The sequence below is a fragment of the Giraffa tippelskirchi genome, chromosome 5, assembly GCF_054371585.1.
Source record: "Giraffa tippelskirchi isolate mGirTip1 chromosome 5, T2T-mGirTip1v1.2.pri, whole genome shotgun sequence".
NCBI lineage: Eukaryota > Metazoa > Chordata > Mammalia > Artiodactyla > Giraffidae > Giraffa > Giraffa tippelskirchi.
The window spans coordinates 40,380,795-40,403,190 of record NC_137279.1 but is presented as its reverse complement, the minus strand read 5'-3'; the positions used below and the strand labels follow the sequence as shown (position 1 = coordinate 40,403,190).

The 22,396-nt window shown below is 39.8% G+C and overlaps 1 protein-coding gene and 1 long non-coding RNA gene across 3 annotated transcripts in view; one reads left to right on the top strand and one right to left on the bottom strand.

The window, feature by feature from the left end:
• Positions 1 to 20,054, top strand: part of FMO2 (flavin containing dimethylaniline monoxygenase 2) — a 38,671-nt gene extending 18,617 nt beyond the window's left edge. For both annotated transcript variants that reach the window (XM_081489516.1, XM_081489517.1), the window contains 7 exons: positions 3,536 to 3,724; positions 6,154 to 6,316; positions 9,731 to 9,873; positions 13,650 to 13,846; positions 15,526 to 15,878; positions 18,468 to 18,540; positions 19,539 to 20,054. In XM_081489516.1, coding sequence (XP_081345642.1) covers positions 3,536 to 3,724; positions 6,154 to 6,316; positions 9,731 to 9,873; positions 13,650 to 13,846; positions 15,526 to 15,878; positions 18,468 to 18,540; positions 19,539 to 19,884 — 1,464 coding nt within the window. In that variant the 3' untranslated portion in view covers positions 19,885 to 20,054. The remainder of the gene's footprint in view (positions 1 to 3,535; positions 3,725 to 6,153; positions 6,317 to 9,730; positions 9,874 to 13,649; positions 13,847 to 15,525; positions 15,879 to 18,467; positions 18,541 to 19,538) is intronic.
• Positions 13,353 to 22,396, bottom strand: part of LOC145505996 (uncharacterized) — a 191,826-nt gene continuing 182,782 nt past the window's right edge. Inside the window, exon 6 of the long non-coding RNA XR_014053439.1 lies at positions 13,353 to 13,770. This is a non-coding gene — a long non-coding RNA (uncharacterized LOC145505996). The remainder of the gene's footprint in view (positions 13,771 to 22,396) is intronic.

The window sequence follows — 22,396 nt, the reverse complement described above, 5'->3', positions numbered from 1 at the left end:
ATATTAAGAAAAATGCTTACCATATGATCAATTATCTTAAACAAGTAAATTGTCACTAATTCTATTTGTTAGGAAATTCAGGCTATTAATCTGTATTTGTGCTCAGCTCATTTTTAGGCAGTGCTTGTATTTTAAGTAAATATATGAGTTAAATTTATCTGTTTTGGAAGTCATGTCTCCTGTCCTTGCCTTGGTTAAGAGCAAAGCCTCTCATCTTATTTCTCTACTTTCCATCCCCAAAGCCCAACTGATTTTAATTCAATGTGACAATAAGCTCCATGAAGATAGAAAACTGTGTGTCCTGGTTACACTTTATCCCTAACTCCAAGCTCAGGGCCTAAACAGGAGATAAAGTTGATATACACTTATTTATTTACTTATTATTAATAAGAATCATCTTCCCTTTATAACCCAAGGAAAACTCAATTTTACCCAGATTTATCTAAACATATAGACATCTACTTCAGCCAGCATAGGAAGATGCGCACTTGGACAGAAAGCATTTTTTAATAGTTGTCTACCAATCAACCTAAGTATAAAGATTACTTGATGTTCAGTAAAAGAATTTTGATGTCATCATCAGTTGTGTCAAATTACACAAGTAAAACCCCCAAAGGAGAGCCTTGCCCTGGCTCTGAAACTACTATAGGGGCTCAGACATGAGAACCAGTTCTCATCACTCAAAATTCCCTTAAAATGACCTGACAAAGGAGCCAACCACATGTTAAAGCCAATTTAAAGCATTTGTAAAAACTAACATGTTAGCTCCACTGTAACAGTCCATTTTATTCTGTCTCAAAACTATGACTGGTTCAATAAGACTAACTCTAGTGGCCGGTAGCAATGCAAGAGAGGCAAACGTGGATGGAGCACTTATTTAGAGTCAGGCATTGTATTAAGCATTTTATCTCATCTCATCAAAGCCTCATGACAACTGTCTAATGGAACAATTGATGAACTCCACTTTACAGGAGAAAAGGAGGAATCTGACTTATGTAACTTGTGTATGCTCTGTGCATATACTACACCATTTTAGATAATGGACTTGAGTATCCTTGGATTAGGGTATCCACAGAGGGTCCTGGAACTAATCGCCTATGAATACTAAGGAATGACTGTATTATGCAATTTGAAGCTAGTGTTTGAAAACAAAATACCATGATTTATACATCCAAAGTTCAGATTATATCCTCGTATATGAGACAGAAAGCACTTCATATTTGAACACAAACTCTCTTTGCCTTCTACACATACATACAGTTAATAATAGCTCACTTCAGTTCAGTTCAGTCGCTCAGTCGTGTCCGACTCTTTGCGACAGTTAATAATAAGACCACACCAAATTAATCACCTAGAAAGCTGACATACCCTAACATGACTAGTTTTTACCAAGCCACTTAATACTGTAACAAAGCTATCATCTGCACCTCAGTTACGGACTAGGAAAGATAAACAATCTGCTCATGGGAAAAAAGGCATCTGACTCCTGGCCTATGGTAGGCATGAGTGAATGAATGAATGAGGAAGAGAGTGCAATGTATGAGGGAGGAGGATCTTTACAAACTCGGACTTTTTATTGGTCTTAAATGGCATGATCTGAGAGCAAACATCATTTTAGCCTTGAAAGTCATGTTAGTATTGATAATCTCTGAAATTTGGACACAGTGAAGCCCAACACATATAAAGAGCTTTGCTGATAAAAGAGGAAAGATCCCACAGTTTAATCTTTAACTCTTTGAAATCAGTATAGCCTCTTGTAAAGGAAATATCAGAAAATTCAGATGTGATTGATGATAGTGAGTGTGTTTGTATCAGTTCCTGTGGTGTCAGAGCAGCTGCCTGGATACCTTTATTCTGTAGTGAACAATGAGGTATCACTGACAACTTTGCCGAAGCTTATAGCTTCTTCTGTAAAAATAGACAATAACAATACTATTGGAGCACCTAGCACATCCAAGCACTTCTTGTAGAGGAAATTATAAACTCAGCCACAGCATGTGCTGTCTTCTGAATTATTAAAGCATACTCAACAACACTCAATCAAACTTAAGGTTTGATTGGGGAATCTAAAAAAAAATGATACAAATGAACTTACTTACAAAAAAGAAAGAGACTCACAAACTTAGAGAACGAACTTATGGTTGCCAGGGGCAGGTGGGGAAAGGATAATTAGGGAGTTTGGGATGGTCATGTACACACTGCTATATTTAAAATGAATAACCAACAAAGATCTATAGTGTAGCACATGGAACTCAATGGTATATGGCAGGCTGGATGGGAGGGGGGTTTGAGGAAGAATCGATACCTTTGTATGTATGGCTGAGCCCCTGCGAGGTTCACCTGAAACTATCACATGGTTAATCAGCTATACCCCAATACAAAATAAAAAGTTCAAAAGAAAAAAAATACACTTGATTAGCATTAATACTACTTACTTGGGACTTCCCTCGTGGTCTAGGGGTTAAGAATCCACCTTCCAATGTAGCTTCAATCCCAGTGGGGGAACTAAGATCCCACATGCTACAGGGCAACTAAGTCCCCAATACAACTAGAGAAAGCCTACACACTACAACAAAAACCCAGTGCAGCCAGAAACAAAAAAATACTACTTACTATTATCACTTGAGGAGGGCTGATTCACATAAAGCATAAGATAAAGGCGGGGGGATTCAAATTAAGATGTGAAAACTTCCTGCTCCCCAAAGTACTCATTTTAACTGAAATTCTCCAGTATAGTCTCTGACCAGTGATGCAGAGTTTATTGGTTCCTAAAGATGTGGAAGACAGGTGTAGCCTCCCCAGGGGAAATTTTGGAAGCAAGCTGATTGTCACAATCTGTTCAGTTCAGTCACTCAGTCGTGTCTGACTCTTTGCGACCCCATGGACTGCAGGACACCAGTCCTCCCTGTCCATCGCCAACTCCTGGAGTTTATTCAAACTCATGTCCATTGAGTTGGTGATGCCATCCAACCATCTCATCCTCCATCATCCTCTTCTACTCCTGCCTTCAATCTTTCCCAGCAACAGGGTCTTTTCCAATGAGTCAGTTCTTCATATCAGGTGGCCAAAGTATTGGAATTTCACCTTCAGCATCAGTTGTCACAATGATTGACACTAAACAGGTAGAGATCTGGGAAGCTAATTATTGATGCATTCTTTAGCAACATAAGAATGGCACATACACAGCTCCTCGTCCACCAGACATTTCAGTCATACTGCAGCAATGAAAGGGGCTTCCCAGGTGGCTCAGTGGTAACGAATCCACCTGCCAAGTAGGAGAGGTAGGTTCAATCCCTGGGTTGGGAAGATGCCCTGAAGAAGAAAATAGCAACCCACTCCAGTATTCTCGCCTGGGAAATCCCATAGACAAAGGAGCCTGGCCAGTTACAGTCCATGGGGTCACAAAAGAGTTGAACATGACTAAACAACAACAGCAATGAAAGAGCTTCACATCACACAGGGGTTAGATGTGGAAGGTGAGTAGGAAATCAAGGGATTTCTTTAATATCTTATTACCACTCCTTTATTTCATTAGGAAAATGTTGAAGATGGCCGAGCAAGTATCTATCAATCTGTCATCACCAACACCAGCAAAGAAATGTCCTGTTTCAGTGACTTTCCAATGCCTGAAGATTTTCCAAACTTCCTGCACAATTCTAAACTCCTGGAATATTTCAGAATCTTTGCCAAGAAGTTTGATCTACTAAAGTATATTCAGTTCCAGGTATTGTATTTTGGGTAGGGGGGAGGGAATCAGCACGATAGAAAACTCAAAAAGCAATGTCATTACCCGTTATATTATAGTCTATATGCATAAACAGAAGAAAAACATTTGTCAAAATTAAGGCTTCAGTGATATTGACAGTGAAACTGCATTTAAGTTAGTATCTATAACCACTGAAGATGACTAGCCTCATTTCCTTTGAAAGGGTATAAGAAAACAAAAGTTATGTTGTTTTATTTTACCTTCTCCATAGAAATGGATTATATTAGAAAATGGATTAGATAAACCCACAGCTCCCCATTCATCTCAGGACCCTGTAGAAACCATTTTTGTTAATTTTTGATGCATTCTTTAGCAACATAAGAATGGCCAGATAATTCTGAAATGCAATTATAACTACCTTTTCCTTGTTTCCTCAAAAACAAATAATCAACAAGAAAAAACCAATATCCTCATTAAACATCCTAAATTTGTATCAATAACCTATACTCTGAAAACTAGTAACTGTGTCTAGGAAATAAATTATAGCTCTGAATAAATATTGGTAGAACTTATTTTTTAACACATTTCATTTTCTCAGTAATTTTAGTTTTACTATAGATTTGTATTACATAAATTTGTAATAATTGATTTGGCAGACATAAACATATGCAAATACCATGAAAATGTTTCAGTTTATCTAATGTAGAGTTCCCCAAGTCTCTTCTTCTCTTGTTTATCGTTTTACTGATGTTGTCTTCTGGAGGTAGGAGAGGGGTTAAGAAAACTCACTCCCATTTATCGGTCTCCGCATCGGTATAAGCCATAAGATGCAAGAACTCAACTCAAACTATAAAAGGACATGTCCAGACTAAGTTCAGTATTAATACGGTGACCTCCCAGGAATGGGAAACCACCAGGTTGCCTGAGAAGGAGGAACTGGCTCAGGTCAGTTACATTTCTAATAACCTCCCCAGTGACAGTGAAGATTGGTCCTCGAACCACATTTTGAATAACCAAGAATCCAGAGTGCTTGAGTGAATATACTATGCTTAACTTCAAATTTGAAATCTTTCAACTGAAAATACCCAGACATTTTGTAGCCTTTTCACAACATTCCACATACATTTTTCAAACCTGCAAAAGCTTCGAAATTGCCAACACAGCATTTTGAAAAATACCTGAAATTTTGAAAAGCATGTATAAGGGGCTCACACACTTGCCAGCAAGAGGAAAGCATGCCATTCATCTGGGAAAAAAGCTTCACTTCCTTTGACATTGCTTCTTAAATACAGCAAACACAACATTTATGTACACTTTTAAAAATCCATAAACCTCCACACAGCAAACAACATTTACAAAAAAATCAATAAACCAGTAAATTATTTAATCCAAATGAGAGTATGAAATGTATTGCTAGCGAGACATTTTAAAAACAATAAATATGACAAGCCACAACTACTGACCCCACATGCTTTAACTACTGAAGCCCACACTCCTAGAGCCTGTGCTCTGCAAGAGAAGCCCACACACTACATCTTTAAAAAAAGAAAATATGAGTGGATATGAACAGTCAATTCACAAACGAAGAAATGTTGTGCAAACATAACAATAAATGTTACCAAAAAAAATTCTCGCTCACTAGTAAACAACAATATGCAAAATAAAGGACATGATGCAGACTTCCTTGGTGGCACAGCGGATAAGAATCCCTCTGCCAATGCAGGCACACAGCAAGATGATTCCATATGCCACAGAGCAACTAAGCCCATCCATCACAACTACTGAGCCTGTGTGCCGCAACTACTGAAGCTCTCATGCCCTAGAGACCATCCTCAGCAACAAGAGAAGCCACCTCAACGTGAAGTCTGTGCACCGCAATGAAGAGTAGCCCCCACTCTTCGCAACGAGAGAAAGCCCACGAGCAACAATGAAGACCCAGATCAACCAAACATAAATTTAAAAAAAAGCACATGATGCCTTTAATAAAATAAATAGGAATAACTCACCATTCATGGAGTGCTGTCATTGTGCCAGGCGCTATGCATGGAATATCTTCTCTAACACAGAGTCTGCACAGAGGTCAATACAAAAGTTTTGTGATAAGTGCTCATTGTGAGATCATCTGAATGATGAACACATATTTTGTATCTTGCCCAGAGTTTTGCCGTGATTTTCTAAGTCTCTCTCCTTATTCAGTCCTTAACGCTGGTTCCCACTGCTGAGTCAGGCCTCTCACACAAAGCAGCACATCCTTGGTAGCATGTGCCAAGGAAGAAGCAGCAGGGCGCACTTAGCAGTCTTTGCCTTAAGTGGCTTGAAATGGCTTCAAATGGAATTTCAATGGAGCCAGACATTGCACTCTACCCTTACCCACTCCTGGGTACTGGACAAGGCCCCTTTTATGCCAGAGTAATTCTCAATGATGGCTTCTCTGTGTTTGATTCCAGACAACCGTCCTCAGTGTGAAAAAACATCCGGATTTTGCATCCTCTGGCCAGTGGGTGGTCGTTACTGAGAACAACGGCAAGGAGCAAAGCGCTGTCTTTGACGGAGTCATGGTCTGCAGCGGCCATCACATCCTCCCTCATCTCCCACTGGAGTCATTTCCAGGTGAGGCCTGTGCAGAGCCCCGGCTTTTGGGAGTAGGTGTCCAGGTACTTAATGTTCAGGCTGGATTGACAGCAAAACAGGCTAGCTACTGCAACTCAGAATAATTTAAAATCAGGATAGAGTCAGAAAGATGAAAGACTCCAAATACCATCTTCGTTTCTTTTGAGCCCTCCGGGTCTTCATTATCAGAGTTCAGCCAAAGTTCAGCCTCCCACAAAGTGACTAAATGTTACTCAGAATTTCAGAGAATTTTCACCCACGTTGGTTTTCTGTTGGAGAGATCCTTTCAGCCATGTACCTTACCTTACGACAGGGAAGCCGGGCATGCTGCAGTCCATGGGGTTGCAGAGTCAGACAGGACTGAGGGGCTGAACAATAACAAAAGCTTACCCTGACCTTTTTCTATCCTACCAAACACTTGTGACTTTTTCATTTTGGAGACTTCCACAGAGCCATGCCTACAGCCAGGGGTTACTGGGGGTAGTTTCTGGACATCAGTGCTCCTATAGAATAGTGATGGATGCCGGGAGTGCAGGGGAAGATGGCTCCTCCCAGATCCCTCCCTAAGAGAGCACACTTCCTTCCCAAGGCCTTTAGGAAAACATTTAATAGGGTGGTTCAGTCCAAGCCCCACATTATTCAAACCACCTGAGGAACTTTTAAAGTTCAAATGACCTTCAGTTGGTCTAGGGTAGGCCTAGGTCAATTACTTGTTCAAGTGATTTCAATATGCAACCAGGACTGAGGCTTCCTGATCTAAAGCAATGGAACTCTCCAACAGAATCACCTGGAGGACTTTTAAAACCACAACTTTCTAGGCTCCACCCCTAGCATTTCCAGCTCTGTAGATCTAGGCTGAGAATTTGCATCTCTAACAAGTTCTCCAGTGATGCTAATACTGCTGGCCAAGGGACAACACTTTGAGAACTCATAGGATCTAAAGGAGAAGGAAATAGCAACCACTCCAGTATTCTTACCTGAAAAATTCCATGGAAAGAGGGGCCTGGCAGACTACAGTCCATGGAGCTGCAAAGAGTCGTATGCGACTGAAGCAACTGAACACATGATCTAAAGGCTCTTTCAAGCAACCCATCATCAAAGACAAATACTTTAATAAGGTCATGTTTTCCTGGGAAAAGACACAGGTGTTTATCTTCAAAAAGGCCTGTCCATGGAAGCAATCTAGAGGTCCATCGACAGATGAGTGGATAAAGAAGCTGTAGCACATTCATACAATGGAAAATTACTCAGCCATAAAAATGAACACATTTGAGTCAGTTCTAAGGAGGTGGATGAACTTAGAGCCTATTATACAGAGTGAAGTCAGAAAGAGAAAAACAAATATATAGTATATTAATACATATACATGGAATCTACAAAGATGGTACTGATGAACCTATTTTCAGGGCAGCAATGGAGACATAGATATAGAGAACAGACTTGTTGACATGGGTTGGGGTGGGGGAAAGAGAGGGTGGAACAAATGGAGAGAGGAACATGGAAACATATACACTACCATATGTAAAATAGATAGCCAGGGGGAATTTACTGTATGACTCAGGGAACTCAAACTGGGGCTCTGTGACAACCTAGAGGGGTGAAATGGGGTGGGAGATGGGAGAAAGGTTCAAGAGGGAGGGGACAAATGTATACCTATGGCTGATTCATATTGATGTATGGAAGAAATCAACACAATATTGCAAAGCAATTATCCTTCAATTAAAAATATATAAATTTTTTTAAAAAGGCTCTCCAGAGAAGACATACAGATGGCTAATAAACACATGAAAAGATGTTCAACATCGCTCATTATTAGAGAAATGCAAATCAAAACCACAATGAGATATCACCTCATACTGGTCAGAGTGGCCATCATCAAAAACTCTACAACAATAAATGCTGGAGAGGGTGTGAAGAAAAGGAAAAGCTCTTGCACTGTTGAAGGGAATGTAAATTGATACAGCCAGTATGGAAGACGGTATGCCTATTCCTTAAAAAACTAGGAATAAAATCACCATATGACCCAGCAATCCCACTCCTAGGCATATACCCTGAGGAAACCAGGGTTGAAAAAGACACATGTATCCCATTGTTCATTGCAGCACTATTTACAACAGCTTAAGCAACCTAGATGCCCATCGACAGATGAATGGACAAAGAAGTTGTGGCACATACAAACAATGGAATATTACTCAGCCGTTAAATGGAATGCATTTGAGTCAGTTCTGATGAAGTGGATGAATCTAGAACCTATTATACAGAGTGAAGTGAGTCAGAAAGAGAAAAAGAAATATCGTATTCTAACGCACATATACCGAATCTAGAAAAATGGTTTTGAAGAATTCATTTACAGGGAAGCAATGGAGAAACAGATATACAGAATAGACTTATGGACATGGGGAGAGGGGAGGAGAGGGTGAGATGTATGGAAAGAGTAACATGGAAACTTACGTTACCATATGTAAAATAGGTAGCCAATGGGAATTTGCTGTATGGCTCAGGAAACTCAAACAGGAACTCTGTATCAACCTAGAGGGGTGGGATGGGGAGGGAAATGGGAGGGAGGTTCAAAAGGAAAGGGATATATGTATCCTTTGGCTGATTCATGTTGAGGTTTGACAGAAAACAAAATTCTATAATCCTTCAATAAAAAAATTAATTAAAAAAAAAAGGCTCATCCAGTAAGTTGCTGACTTACTGCAATGTGGAAACTATCCTTTGCCTTAAATGTGCCTTGTTTTTAGTTTCTTTTAGTTTTTATTTGCTTTTGCAAAATAAGGAAGATGAATGTTATTCCAGTTATTACACAATTACAATAATAGCACTTAATAATATGTTTAAGAAACATTTAAAAGAATACATGCTATGTGATATTGAAGTATCATTGTATACTCCAAAACAGGATTCTGGATGGCTGGAAATCAATACCTGACTCTGCTCTATTCATCAAAACCATCTGTCCCCTAGTAAATACCTAAGCTGCAACCTCTGAAATCAACTTTTTTTGCTCCTGAACTATAGGCTTGGGCTTCCCTGGTGGCTTAGATGGTAAAGAATCCGCCTACAATGCAAGAGACCTGGGTTCAATCCCTGGGTTGGGAAGATCCCTTGGAGAAGGAAACAGCTACCTACTCCAGTATTCTGGCCTGGAGAATTCCATGGACTGTATAGTCCAGAGGTCGCAAAGAGTCTGACACGACTGAGCGACTTTCACTTCACTTCACCATATGCTTAACCTAATATTTCTTACATGCTTCATACTTTGAGTATGCCAGTTGGCCTTAATATTTTAACTTCCCTAAGAGCTGAAATGACAAAACAAATGACTGATCCCAAAAAGGAAAGGCTGATAGTGCAGTTTTATTGAAATTAACCTGACATAGTTCATGGATTTCTCTTTTCTTCACCCCAAAGGTATCCAGAAGTTCAAAGGCCAGTATTTCCATAGCCGCCAATACAAGCACCCAGAGGGATTTGAAAAAAAACGCATTTTGGTGATCGGAATAGGAAACTCAGCCTCAGATATTGCAGTTGAGTTGAGCAAGAAGGCTGCTCAGGTAAGATGCTCCCTGATTACCTTGTCTGGTTGGGGGGGTCAGGGAGGAGGAGAGGAAAAGGGAGGGGCATAGTAGAAAATCACAGCCATATAACCAAGGCTCCATTACTAAATAATTGGTTGATTGGTTGGTTGGTTTCCCAGTAGGGTATCATAGGAAATCTAGAAATCAGGAAGCCAGTCTATCTCCCAGCTTTGCCATTAATCAGCTGTGTAACCTAGAGCAAGTCATTTTACTTCTCCGGACTTCTCCTCACTTAAGTTTGGATCAGACAACGTTCAGCAAAGGAGGCCTTGTTTCTACCCAGCGGCCTCTATGAGTTGAACTGCTCATCTTTGGAGGAGTGCCTTTTAGAAATTTAATGCGTATTTGAATTCTATTTGAAATGTAAACAATCCATAGTTCCCAAGAATCATTTTAAAAAAAGAGAGATTAAATAGACAGTGAGACTCCTAAACAAGATCATAAATATTTAGGTGCTTCCTGAGGCCTTCCGACTACTGTTATCTTTGCACCTGTTCAGGAATGACACAGCTTAGCTGCCAGCGTCAAACATTACAAGATGCATATGATGCTGACAGAGATGGTTGGGAATGGCAGAAACTAAATCCCTTTTAGAAGGACAAGCCTAGGCAAAGATGGGAAAATAGCTTAGGTTCCTCTCCCCATAGCAAGCCCTTTCAACAGGGTCTGGATCCAGGGGCTCTATCACTCTTACACTGGCCTCCTTAGCCTGGCATCTTACTGTGGCATGTCTACCACTACCAAAAGTGCCCTGTCCTGAGACTCACACTGTCAGGACTCAGATGTTGTTGTCATTCTTCGGTCGCTCAGTCGTATTCGACTCTGCGACCCCATGGACTATAATCCTCCAGGCTCCTCTGTCCATGGGATTTCCCAGGAAAGAATACTAGAGTAGGTTGCCATTTCCTTATCCAGGGGCTCTTACTGGACCAGGAGTCTAACATGCATCTCCTGCACTGGCAGGCACTGGTTTGTACCACGGAACCACCAAGGAAGCCCCAGGGCTCAGATGCTCAGTAGCAAATGTGATAAACATACATGGTGCTTCCCCAGCAGGTTAATGAAGGGGTTCCACTGGGACCTGTCAGAGTTACCACCCTGAGGACAGAGCAGGTCACTAACACCAGAAAGAGTTGTACTAGACACAGGAGGTCCTCACCTTATTTATGAAAAGAAACCACTTTTCATTTTTCAAAGCTTTAAGGCCTTCATGTGAAGAACAAGTGAAGAGGCAGTAAATGTAAAGGCTTGGAGAAGAGCCAGCTCAGGTCAGGGAGGTGCCAAGTTCAGTCCCCTTACTGTTTGGAAAACCTGACAAGCTTGAGGAAGGGAGTATGATGAAAGGAGCTGACCTAGCCATCAACTAAGTGAAGCTCCATACCAGACCACTACATGTTGCAGGTCAGTGATTTGGACTTAGAACAGTTGACCCAAATATCTTAGAATGCAAGAGTCTATTTCCTCATATGGGCTTTGCCATGTAAAAGCCTGTTTATTGTGCTAGATTCAATATTAAGTAAGCACCTTGGCTATATTTGTGTGCATTCCAGCTCATTAAACATAAAATAGTGTCTTTCAAACATTTATTAGATTAATAACATAATTGATCACTATGATAAAATATCTTACACAGAGTAATGCACTCTCAATCCTTCTTTGACAAGGTTTACCAGAGATTTTCTAGGAGCTATGTAGGTAAGAGTTAGAACCAGGTGCACCTGCAAAGCTTAAAATTACAGTCTAAACTCACCCTGGTCCTGAGTGTGCCTTGCTTCTGTTAAAGGAAGTTCATGTTCATAAGTATATGACTTGTTCTACCACAGTCCAACCACCCACTCAAAATATTGTGTGATGGTGCTGAGTCATCCACACACTTTCTCACCAAAACCCAAATCTCTGGTCCTTTACCCGAAGTATGCATTCAGGCAAAGTAGCCTGATCCTAAATCCTCAGACATATCACACTGCTATAGCTAGTGGAGCTAGCCAGATTAGACTTCCCTGCTACAGGTATGGTGACAGAGAAAGAAAGGGAATAAAACAGGCAGAGCTTCCAGTCAGAACATGGATTGATCCTAAGTCACTCAGTCATGTCCAACTCTTTGAGACAAATGGACCGTAACCTGCCAGGCTCCTCTGTCCATGGAATTCTCCAGGCAAGAATACTGAAGTGGGTAGCCATTCTTTTCTCCAACGGATCTTCCCAATCCAAGGATCAAACCCAAGTCTCCTGCATTACAGGCAGATTCTTTACCAACTGAGCCACCATGGAAGCCCTAAAGAAGAAGGGCAGACAATAAGTAATGGAAAGGGACTTCATAGAAATATTTAAGTTCATTACCTAATGCCTAGCCAAAGTATTGCCAAGCCAACAAAAGGATAGCAGCAGAAACAGTCAGGATGTTAAGTGTATTACTACACACAGACCAACAATTCAACACCATTTTATATAAGTGCTACTTCACAAGTTAAGGAGTTGAGATCCAGAAAAATTTGTCTCCAAATTCTGGCTCACTCCAGATATGTGGCACTACATGAAACTCCTCCAGCCTAAATTTACAAAATAATAATAGCTAGCAATACCTGTCATTGGCCAAGCAACAATTTCAGTCCTTTACATGTACCATCTCCTTTAATTGGTACAATAATTCTATGAAGCAGGTACTGCTACTACCCCTATTTTATGGAGAGAGAAACAGAGACACAGAGAGGTTGAAGTAACTCACTCAAGGCAACACAGCTTGTAAGTAGTGAGGCTGGGAATCAAACTCAGGTAGTCTGATCCAGAGTCCTCGATCTAGAATTCAGAATCTTCAACTCTTAAGTCAATCAGTTCCTTACAAGGGAATATTAACATGTTTATCAAGTCCTCGTACAATAGAACTCACAGAGTTCTGGCATGTAAACGTACTGACATGCAAAATTTTAAGAAGCAAATCAAATATGCATTTGGTCAATGGAGAAGTAACAGTAAACAAGGTAAAATACACAATTGAAAAGAGATTTAAATGTACATCTTGAAAACTAGGGAAATATGAGTATACAAAGTAAAGAATACATCTGACATATACACAAACACACTACTAGATATAAAATAAAAGCCTATGTGTAAAATATATAATCAAGGAACTACTGTATAGTCTAGGGAAATACACTCCATAATCTCTAATAACCTAAATGGGAAAAGAATCTGAAAAAGAATAAATATATGCATATATATCTTAATATAACTGATTACCTCCTATATTAACTTCCATATAAAGTAATATCTATGAATAGTAAAGGTTAGATTTGTAAACTCTGAGTTCTTTAATAAATTCAAAGTTAAAAATCTGACTTTTAGGCTGCAATCATACATTTTCTTGGATTATAATTGTATAACTTTGCTATAAAAACAACTTGGGTTGGATAGAAAAAGTGAGAGGAGGGAAGAAGTATTGAACCACAATGCAAACATAGATTTGTGGGTTTTATGTTTGGTTTAGCCCAAAGATTTTCTCAGGTCTCCATGAAGCTCTTAAGACTATGGTAGTCTTTCTCTATCAGCATAAATACCCCTGGGCACCACTTGTACAATAAAGCTGACCCAGAGCAGTGGAAACTAGAAGATCCTTCATTTTGAAGTCAATCATCTTTAAGACAAAGCATTTCAGCCAGTTCTGGGGCCATACATGTGATATATTATCCACACAGTGGGTTCCTCCCAAAAAAGATGATGCCCTAATGTGAACTGCATTTCTTTTTGCTCACCAGGTGTTTATCAGCACCAGACATGGTTCCTGGGTCATGAGTCGTATCTCTGAAGATGGCTATCCCTGGGATTTGGTGTTCCACACCCGGTTTAAAACCATGCTCCAAAATGTGCCACGAATAGCTGTAAAATGGATGATGGAAAAAGGGATGAATCAATGGTTCAACCATGAAAATTATGGCCTTGTCCCTCAAAACAAGTAGAGTTATTTTGCTTTTTTATGTTATACTCATTGATAGGGTTGTCAGAAGGGTTTCTCTTTGAAAAGAGCCAGATTGCTAACATGGTAGTTCAAACTACAACCTAACAGTATGGGTATCACATAGCTCCCAGATTTTGAATCCCAGATTCATTCCGTATGCCTTTTAAAAAGTAAATATTTGAGAAGATGAAGTATAAATATTATGAGCTGCTCCAGAGAGTAGAACTAGGATCAAGGGAAGGACTTCCTAATATGCAGAGCTATCCAACTTTGGAAAAGGCTGTTTTAAAAGATTGTGACCTTCCTTTCAGAGGATGGGGTGGGAAAACGGATCCAAATTCTATAGGCTGCTGCTGCTGCTAAATCGCTTCAGTCGTGTCCGACTCTGTGCGACCCCATAGATGGCAGCCCTCCAGGCTCCCCCGTCCCTGGGATTCTCCAGGCAAGAACACTGGAGTGGGTTGCCATTTCCTTCTCCAGTGTATGAAAGGGAAAAGGGAAAGTGAAGTCACTTAGTCATTTCCAACTCTCAGCGACCCCATTGTCTGCAGCCTACCAGGCTCCTCCGTCCATGGGATTTTTCCAGGCAGGAGTACTGGAGTGGGGTGCCATTGCCTTCTTCTAAATTTTATAGGCAATGGCACCCTACTCCAGTACTCTTGCATGGAGAATCCCATGGATGGATGAGCCTGGTAGGCTGCCGTCTATGGGGTCACACAGAGTTGGACACGACTGAAGTGAATTAGCAGCAGCAGCAGCAAATTCTATAGGAGCCTGTTATCAAATAAAGAAAAATAAACATCCATATTGTTTGCTTGTGTACATAAGATCAGTGATGTATAACTTGGAGATTAACAGGCAATGAATATGTTCTCAAAAGCTACCCATGGGAAGAACTCTTATTGTATAGAGTTAGCAAAGTATAACAGGCTCCTTCCCCTCCGCCCCCTCCCCCCCAAAAAAAGAACAGGAGAGCTTTGCAGTCTTTCAACAAATGCAATGTGGCTGCTGTATTATGAGATCTGATACATATGCCATGCATCCTTTTTTTTAAGTGGTTCTCAAATCTAAAAAAAAAAGGAAATTCCAGACATATAACCAGACTTTGCTCCACTATTCATGCTATCATGCTATCCGTGGATATTTGAGATTAAGAGATATCCCCAAACTTAATTCTATGCATTAATTTTCACACTGATCTCTTAATAACTTTCAAAACTGATGGGAGTTTAACCAATTTTTTCTTCCTTACTTATGATCAGATAGAGATTAAATGAAACAGCAAGATAATTAAAGGTAGATAACATAAAGCAACAGTGGAAATATCAGCAGATTAATGACAACTGGAGTACTCAGGAATTGATCCCAGGCATTGGCATTTTGTCTAAAGCCTTAGGATGCCTCTTTTTTTGCAATGTGTTTTGCCCACATCATCTACATGCATGTCTTCCTTATTTGTTGTAGGAAGAGATATGTGACATGTGAATTAAGTCTCATGTGACGTGAGAATAAAGTCTGAGAGTAAATCTTGGGATAGGCGAACTAGTCAAGTTAGAAAGTTTTACAGATCTTTGAGAAACCACTTTATTCTCAGAGCCAACCCCATAAAATATTAACAGAGTTCAAAACTCCTCATTAAATACTCCTTTCTGAGTGTTTTCTTCTGCGTGTTTCAGATACCTTGTTAAAGAGCCTATCATAAATGATGATCTTCCAAGTCGTATACTCTATGGAGCCATCAAGGTGAAATCAAGAGTGAAAGAGCTCACAGAAACATCTGCCATCTTTGAAGATGGAACAGTGGAAGAGAACATTGATGTCATTGTCTTTGCAACAGGATATACTTTCTCTTTTCCCTTCCTTGAAGATCTTGTTAAAGTAGAGAATAATATGGTCTTGCTGTACAAATTCATGTTCCCTCCTCAACTGGAGAAGTCAACTCTTGCATGCATTGGTCTCATCCAGCCCCTAGGTGCCCTTTTCCCGACTGTTGAACTTCAAGCTCGTTGGGTAACCAGAGTTTTCAAAGGTAAGTGAGTGAGTGAGCAGGCAGGTGAGTGGCTGAGGGTTTCACACTTGGTGGACTTTGCTCAAAAACAAGTTTAGAAAAGGAGGTTGCCAAAAAGAAGGTTTCCAATCTCGGCTGCTCTCACAAAAGTGACACCCTAAAAAATTAGCAGAGAATTCAAAAAATAACCAATACTGGGATATAAGAATAAATATCCATAATCATTCCTTTAAAATATTAGAAAATTCAGAGAATTTCAATTGGCATAGCGTTAAGTACATATTATTTTTTGTTGAACTAATGAGAGAACAGTGAAGAAGGAAGACATCTATGACTCCAAGTTTTACCTATAAAATATTTATAAATTCTTCAGGATATGTGCAAATCAAGAGACCTAGGGCCTACTCCATACTTAACTCCAAATTAACTCTTAATATCTAAGCACCTCAACCTCACAGATCCCTACAAAGCTATCAAATAATTGAAATATTTCTTTCTGAGTATTATGTAGCACTTTGCACTTCTCAGAAGACTGCTACTATCTTCCTGATCCCAGGGTTCAATTCAGCTAAACAAAAACTTATTGAATATTCAGCCCTGTGCTGGAACTTGGTGGCATAGAGATAAATTTAAATGGATCATTTCAAGATAATAAGACAAATGCTTTGTCAAAGGAATGCATGGAGTGTGTGGAAAGAAGAGAAAGGGTGCTGAGCAACAGCAGAGTAGGATTGAGGGAGGGCATGTGGTCAAGGAAGCTCCTAGATAACTGGGTTTCCCAGGTGCAGAATAAGGAACCCTTGAGTGAGAGCACAGACGTGTGATATAGATGGAGAGTTACATGCTATCTGATATTCCTAGAACATGGGGCACGAGGCAGAGAGGGGTGAAAGAGTCTTCTTAGAGAACAGGGGACCGCAACAGAGGAACCTTTTAAGGCACACTAACAAGCTTGAATATAAAATATATAGATCAGCTCTTTCCTAATTTGTTGTTGTTGTTTAGTCTCTAAGTCATGTTCAACTCTTTTGTGACTCTATAGACTGTAGCCTGCCAGGCTTCTCTGTCCATGGGATTTCCCAGGCAAGAATACTGGAGTGGGCTGCCATTTCCTTCTACAAAAGATCTTCCCAATCTAGGGATCGAACCTGCGTCTCCTGCACTTTAGGCAAATTCTTTGCTGCTGAGCCACCTGAAGCCCCTTCCCAAATTTAGCTGGTGGACCCAAAATCATCCGGTGGGCCCTTAGGAACCCTGATTAAGTCTGGCCTGAGGACCTAGAGTCTCCACTTAAGAAAGCTCTTCTGCCAGAGGACCCAATGAAAGGTTCTAAGCAAAGACAAGACATTATCAGATTTACATTTTTGGTAGATTATTTTAGCATTAGTGTGAAAGATAGATACGAAAGGCAAAAGGAATAGAGTCTCAGAGACCAGTGAGAAGGCTATGTAATCGTCTTTACTAAAACATGATACAACCTCAGCCTGGCAAAGAGACAACGTGGAGAAGAGAAATAGTTAAGGATAAAAACAGCAGGACATAATGATTGGCTCCAAGATGAAAAACTAGAGGAAGAGAGCAGAATCATGGGTGACTTGCAGATCTCAGGCAGTGGAAACTGGATTGAGAGCAGTGCTGGGATGAGGGGAGGCGTGTAAAAGAGGATGCAAGCCTGAGCAGGAGGACTTCAGTGATAAGCTCAATTTTGGACTCATTGAATCTGAGATGTCTGATGACTAGCCATATCCAGGGAGTCTTAGTCCTTCAGTCATGTCCGACTCTTGGCGACCCCATGGACTGTAGCCTGCCAGGCTCCTTTGTCCATGGAATTCTCCAGGCAAGAATACTGGAGTGGGGAGCCATTCCCTTCTCCAAGGGATCTTCCTGACCCATGGATCGAACCTGGGTCTCCCGTATTGCAGGCAGATTCTTTACTGTCTGAGCCCCCAGGGGGCCAAAAACAGTGAAAGTGTTAGTTGCTCAGTCATGTCCAATTCTGTGCAACCCCATGGACTGTAGTGTGCCAGAGAAACTGACCATTTTTCAGCGTGTCTGAAGCTCCAGGGACACTTGTGACACAGATGGACTCCCAAGCACACAATGATAACTCACATCCACCTTTCTCCATCCCCAGTGCCCTACCCTAGCTTGTGCCACTCTCTCCCTCACCTGGTTTACTTCATAGCCTCTTAACTGGTCTTGCTGCCTTTAAACTCACCTCCCTGGAACCCATTTTCCAAAATTCAACACCTAGGAGAATCTTTCCAATTGGCAAACCTGATTAGATCACTTCCCACGGCTTCCCACCACCTTCAGAATGGAGCTCAAGCCACCTGGCACAGCTCCCCAGCTTCTTAGGCTCACTTTCCCTCTCCAGCTTCCTCTCTTACCACCACCACCCCACCTCAGAGTCCACGGTGTCATCTGATGAATCCTGGGCCACATCACACAGAACTCAAGGTGAGTGGCACACCCTGGAGTTCAACAGCACAGCCTCCCTGACTGGTTTGACATGGGTCAGGGGCAAAAATTTACATGTAAGAATCAATTACTAGATAAAGCAATGATACTGATTCAAACCAACCACTTAACCAACCTTTTATTTTCTAGGCTTATGTACCTTGCCCTCAGAGAGAACTATGATGGAAGACATTATCAAGAGGAATAAAAAAAGAATTGACTTGTAAGAATTTTTTTTTTTAATTCTTTACATAGAACAGTATGGAACCACCCACAAGAATCACCTAGCTGCTTCTTAAAAATGCAGATTCCTAGGACATAACCCAGACCAACTGAATCAAAATCTCTGGATGAGACTGGAAATTCATATTTTTGTGTTCTTCCAAGGTGATTCTTACATATGCTAGTTTAAGATCCAACTACTTAAAAATAGTCATTTCACCAAATGAGAACATTTTTCCTAGACATATTTTCATTTGTTTTGTATGATGCCTGTGTTAGATTCTATATCTTCTCACACTCTGTGGTAAAGAGGAAATGGGATGGGGCAATGGTGGTGACAGTAGCCTGAATATCTTTGGAAAGTTAGCTGGGGGAACTGCCATCAAAGCAAATTAGAAAGGTGTTGGTATGGAATGAAGGTCAAGGATTTATACTTTGTGACGCAGTAGAATCCGTAAGTGATCTTAAGGATTTCTAAGAATCTATTCCATAAGGAATCCACAAAGTTCCATAAGTAATCAAGTACATTGGAAGGGTTACTCGGGGATTATCTCACTTTCAAGTTCTAATTCATCTATTATACGCCAGCCAGAGTGCCAGATACTTTAATAATTTAACAAGAAAATATTAAGCATCTCTTCTGTGCAAGACACCGAGCTACACTTTCATCTGTAATCTGGTGAATCTTTGCAAAAATCCTGACTAGTTTTACTTGCCAGAAGATTTGTAGCTGCTTGCTAAAGACCAAATAATAATAATGGTTATAAACCCCATCACATTCCTAGAACTTCCATGAATTCAGACTTATTTATTTTATATCCTACTTTCAATCTGAGATGTGGGTCTCCTGATGAAATAAACTAAGCACTTGCCACCAGAGTCATTCAAAACTCATTTATTCATTCACTCATCTCTCCATTCTTTCAACAGCTATTGAATACCTAATGTTCTTACATAACTTAGAATATTTTGTGACTCTGTCCTTTTTTCTACGTTAAGGTTTGGAGAGAGCAATAGCCAGATACTGCAGACCAATTACATCGACTACTTGGACGAGCTCGCTGTAGAAATAGGTGTGAAGCCAGATGTCCTTTCTCTCTTGCTAAAAGATCCTAAACTGGCTGTGAAACTCTATTTTGGGCCGTGCAACTCCTATCAGTATCGCCTGGCTGGGCCTGGGCAGTGGAATGGAGCCAGGAATGCCATCTTCACCCAGAAACAAAGGATACTGAAGCCCTTAAAGACACGGGCTATCAAAACCTCATCTGCTTTCCCAGTTCCCTTCCTGTTGAAAATCCTGGGGCTTCTTGCTGTTGTGGTGGCCTTTTTATCCCAACTTCAGTGATTCTAATCTGTCAGCATAATGCTTTAAGTTTTAATGGCAGTCAGTACCTCTTAAAGAAAAAAAAAACTAAAAGAAAAAATATTAAATCTAAAGTCTAAATTTTAGAGTTGGAAAGAACAGAGAGAGAGAAAGAGTTAGAAGAATTAGGTATAAAATGTATAAAACCAAAATTGTGTCATGAAATTTCTTTGCCATCCATCCTTCCCTCAAACTCACCAGACTCTCCAAAAACAAAAAGTCAATATAGTAACACTGGCTGAATAGTGTTGCCAAGCCTGAATAAAGGAGAGCCATATGGGAAAATAGTAGAATTACACAGAATGAAAAGCACCCATGGTTTAAATTATTGGAAAATTTAAATTGTGGGTAAATATTTAAATTTCTGCATGTTATTCTTGATAATCCTCTTATCCAAACTTTATTTGGTCACAAAGTCCTCAAATGTTAAGTCAGGCTCCATTTGCTTCTTGGAGAATCGCTCAAAAATACTGGAGAAAAAAAATGAGAGGATAGACTTAGAAAACAGCAATATTCGGACAGGTTTTTAGGGCCTCACATTAAAAGCTGAGCAAATAGCCACATTTCTCATATTTGTCTTATATTTTTGAAGGGCTTCCCTGGTGGCTCAGGCAGTAAAGAATTTGTCTGCAATGCAGGAGACCTGGGTTTAATCCCTGGGTAGGAAGATCTCCTGAAGGGAATGGCTACCCACCCCAGTATTCTTGCCTAGAGAATTCCATGGACAGAGGAGCCTGGCAGGCTACCGTGCATGGAGTCACAAAGAGTTGGACACAAGTGAGCGACTAACACTTTCACTTCACTATATTCTGATAGAGACATTGCTGTAAAATTAAAAATAAGCATACCATAATAGACGGATAGATGTATTTACAATATTACTATACATATAATATGTATTTAACAATATATATATATATTGAAAGAGAGTACTTATCATAGACCAATGTGCACATTGTGTGCATTATTTCATTTAATTCTCATGACAATTCTGTGAGATGGGTGCAGCTCTTGTACCCATTTTACAGGCAATGAAACTGAGACTCAAGTTAGGTAACATGCCCAGGGCCATCCATCTTGTGATGGAGCTGGAATTGGAACTCAGGTTTGCCTGACTCCAGAACTAAATATCATAAGCTTGCCCCATAATACTTATTTACAAAAACCTCTACTATTAACAAAGTACTTACTAAAGTTCTATTTATCATCACAAATATATTACTTTTGTAGGTCCTTTACATAGAAAACAATACTCTTCTCACAAATAAGATCTGATTAATTTTATTTATAATATTTGGGTTATATTTTAGCTAGATCTAAAATTTGTTTGAAGGAATTTACAACAAAATAAATGCTTATATAATAACATTAAAGATAATCATTGACATTTTCAAAAAACAAGCGTTAAGGGAAAAAAAGTATATTTCCCAAGTAGATGAAAAGTGTTGTAATGACTGGGCCTTGTGTTTAGCGCTAACCAACAAATAACCAAGGCAAAAAGCAAAATAGCATGTAATATTTGTCATCTGATAAAAGCAAGCATACCAGCTTGTTAGGAGAGACAAACATTTGCTTAGAACTGAACTTTAAAACTGTCACAAGCAATTCAATGTCAATAGATATTGAGCAACATAATAAACATCTAGTTATAAAACATTCATCACAGCTGTTATTTCCACAAATTGTGCTTTGGGAGATTAAACCATGCCACAAGCCCAGAACAAGACCTTCTAAGATAGGGGAAAGGTCAGACATTCAAGATTTAGACAAATTTCTCCTTTTATCCCTCCAAAGCCTTTGGGGTCATCACTCTTCACTTGGCCTAGATTTCTCTCTCAAATGCCCAGAACAACATCATGGCAATCCTGTCGGTGGAAGCTCTTTAAAGGCTATTGCAATGATACCAGCCTTTAAATACAGGTGTTGTTTTTTTTACATTGTTCCTATAAGCAGATACCTTTGAAAAAGTGTATATGGTATATATACTTAGTTATCAATTAAAAACCAATTACCTTGCTAATTATTAAAAATCATTTACAAGCCATTATATTAGTAATAATAATATAATAGAATTTATCAAGGCTTTATAGCAAGAGTAGGCAAACTACTGCCTGTAGGTCAAAACCAGCCCATTACTTATATCTGTAAATGAAGTTTCACCGGAACATAGCCATTCCTTTTCACTGATTGTCTGTGGCTGCTTTGAAGCTGTAATGACAGCATTGAGTAGTTGCTAACAAAAACAGTATGGCTCAAAAAGCCTAAAATATTTACAGGAAGTTTGTAAATAAAATACTTACAGAAAGCTTGTCAGTCCCTGCTTTGTAATGTGCAAAGCATTGCCCTAATTATTTTTTCATAACTCACTCATCATTACCACTACCCAGTGAAACGACTATGGTTATTATTGTATTTCTATAGTGGAAGATTGAGAATCTATTGTCAGGTCAATGCTGAATCAGTTGGGGGGTGGGGAGCGGAATAAAGCCATTAG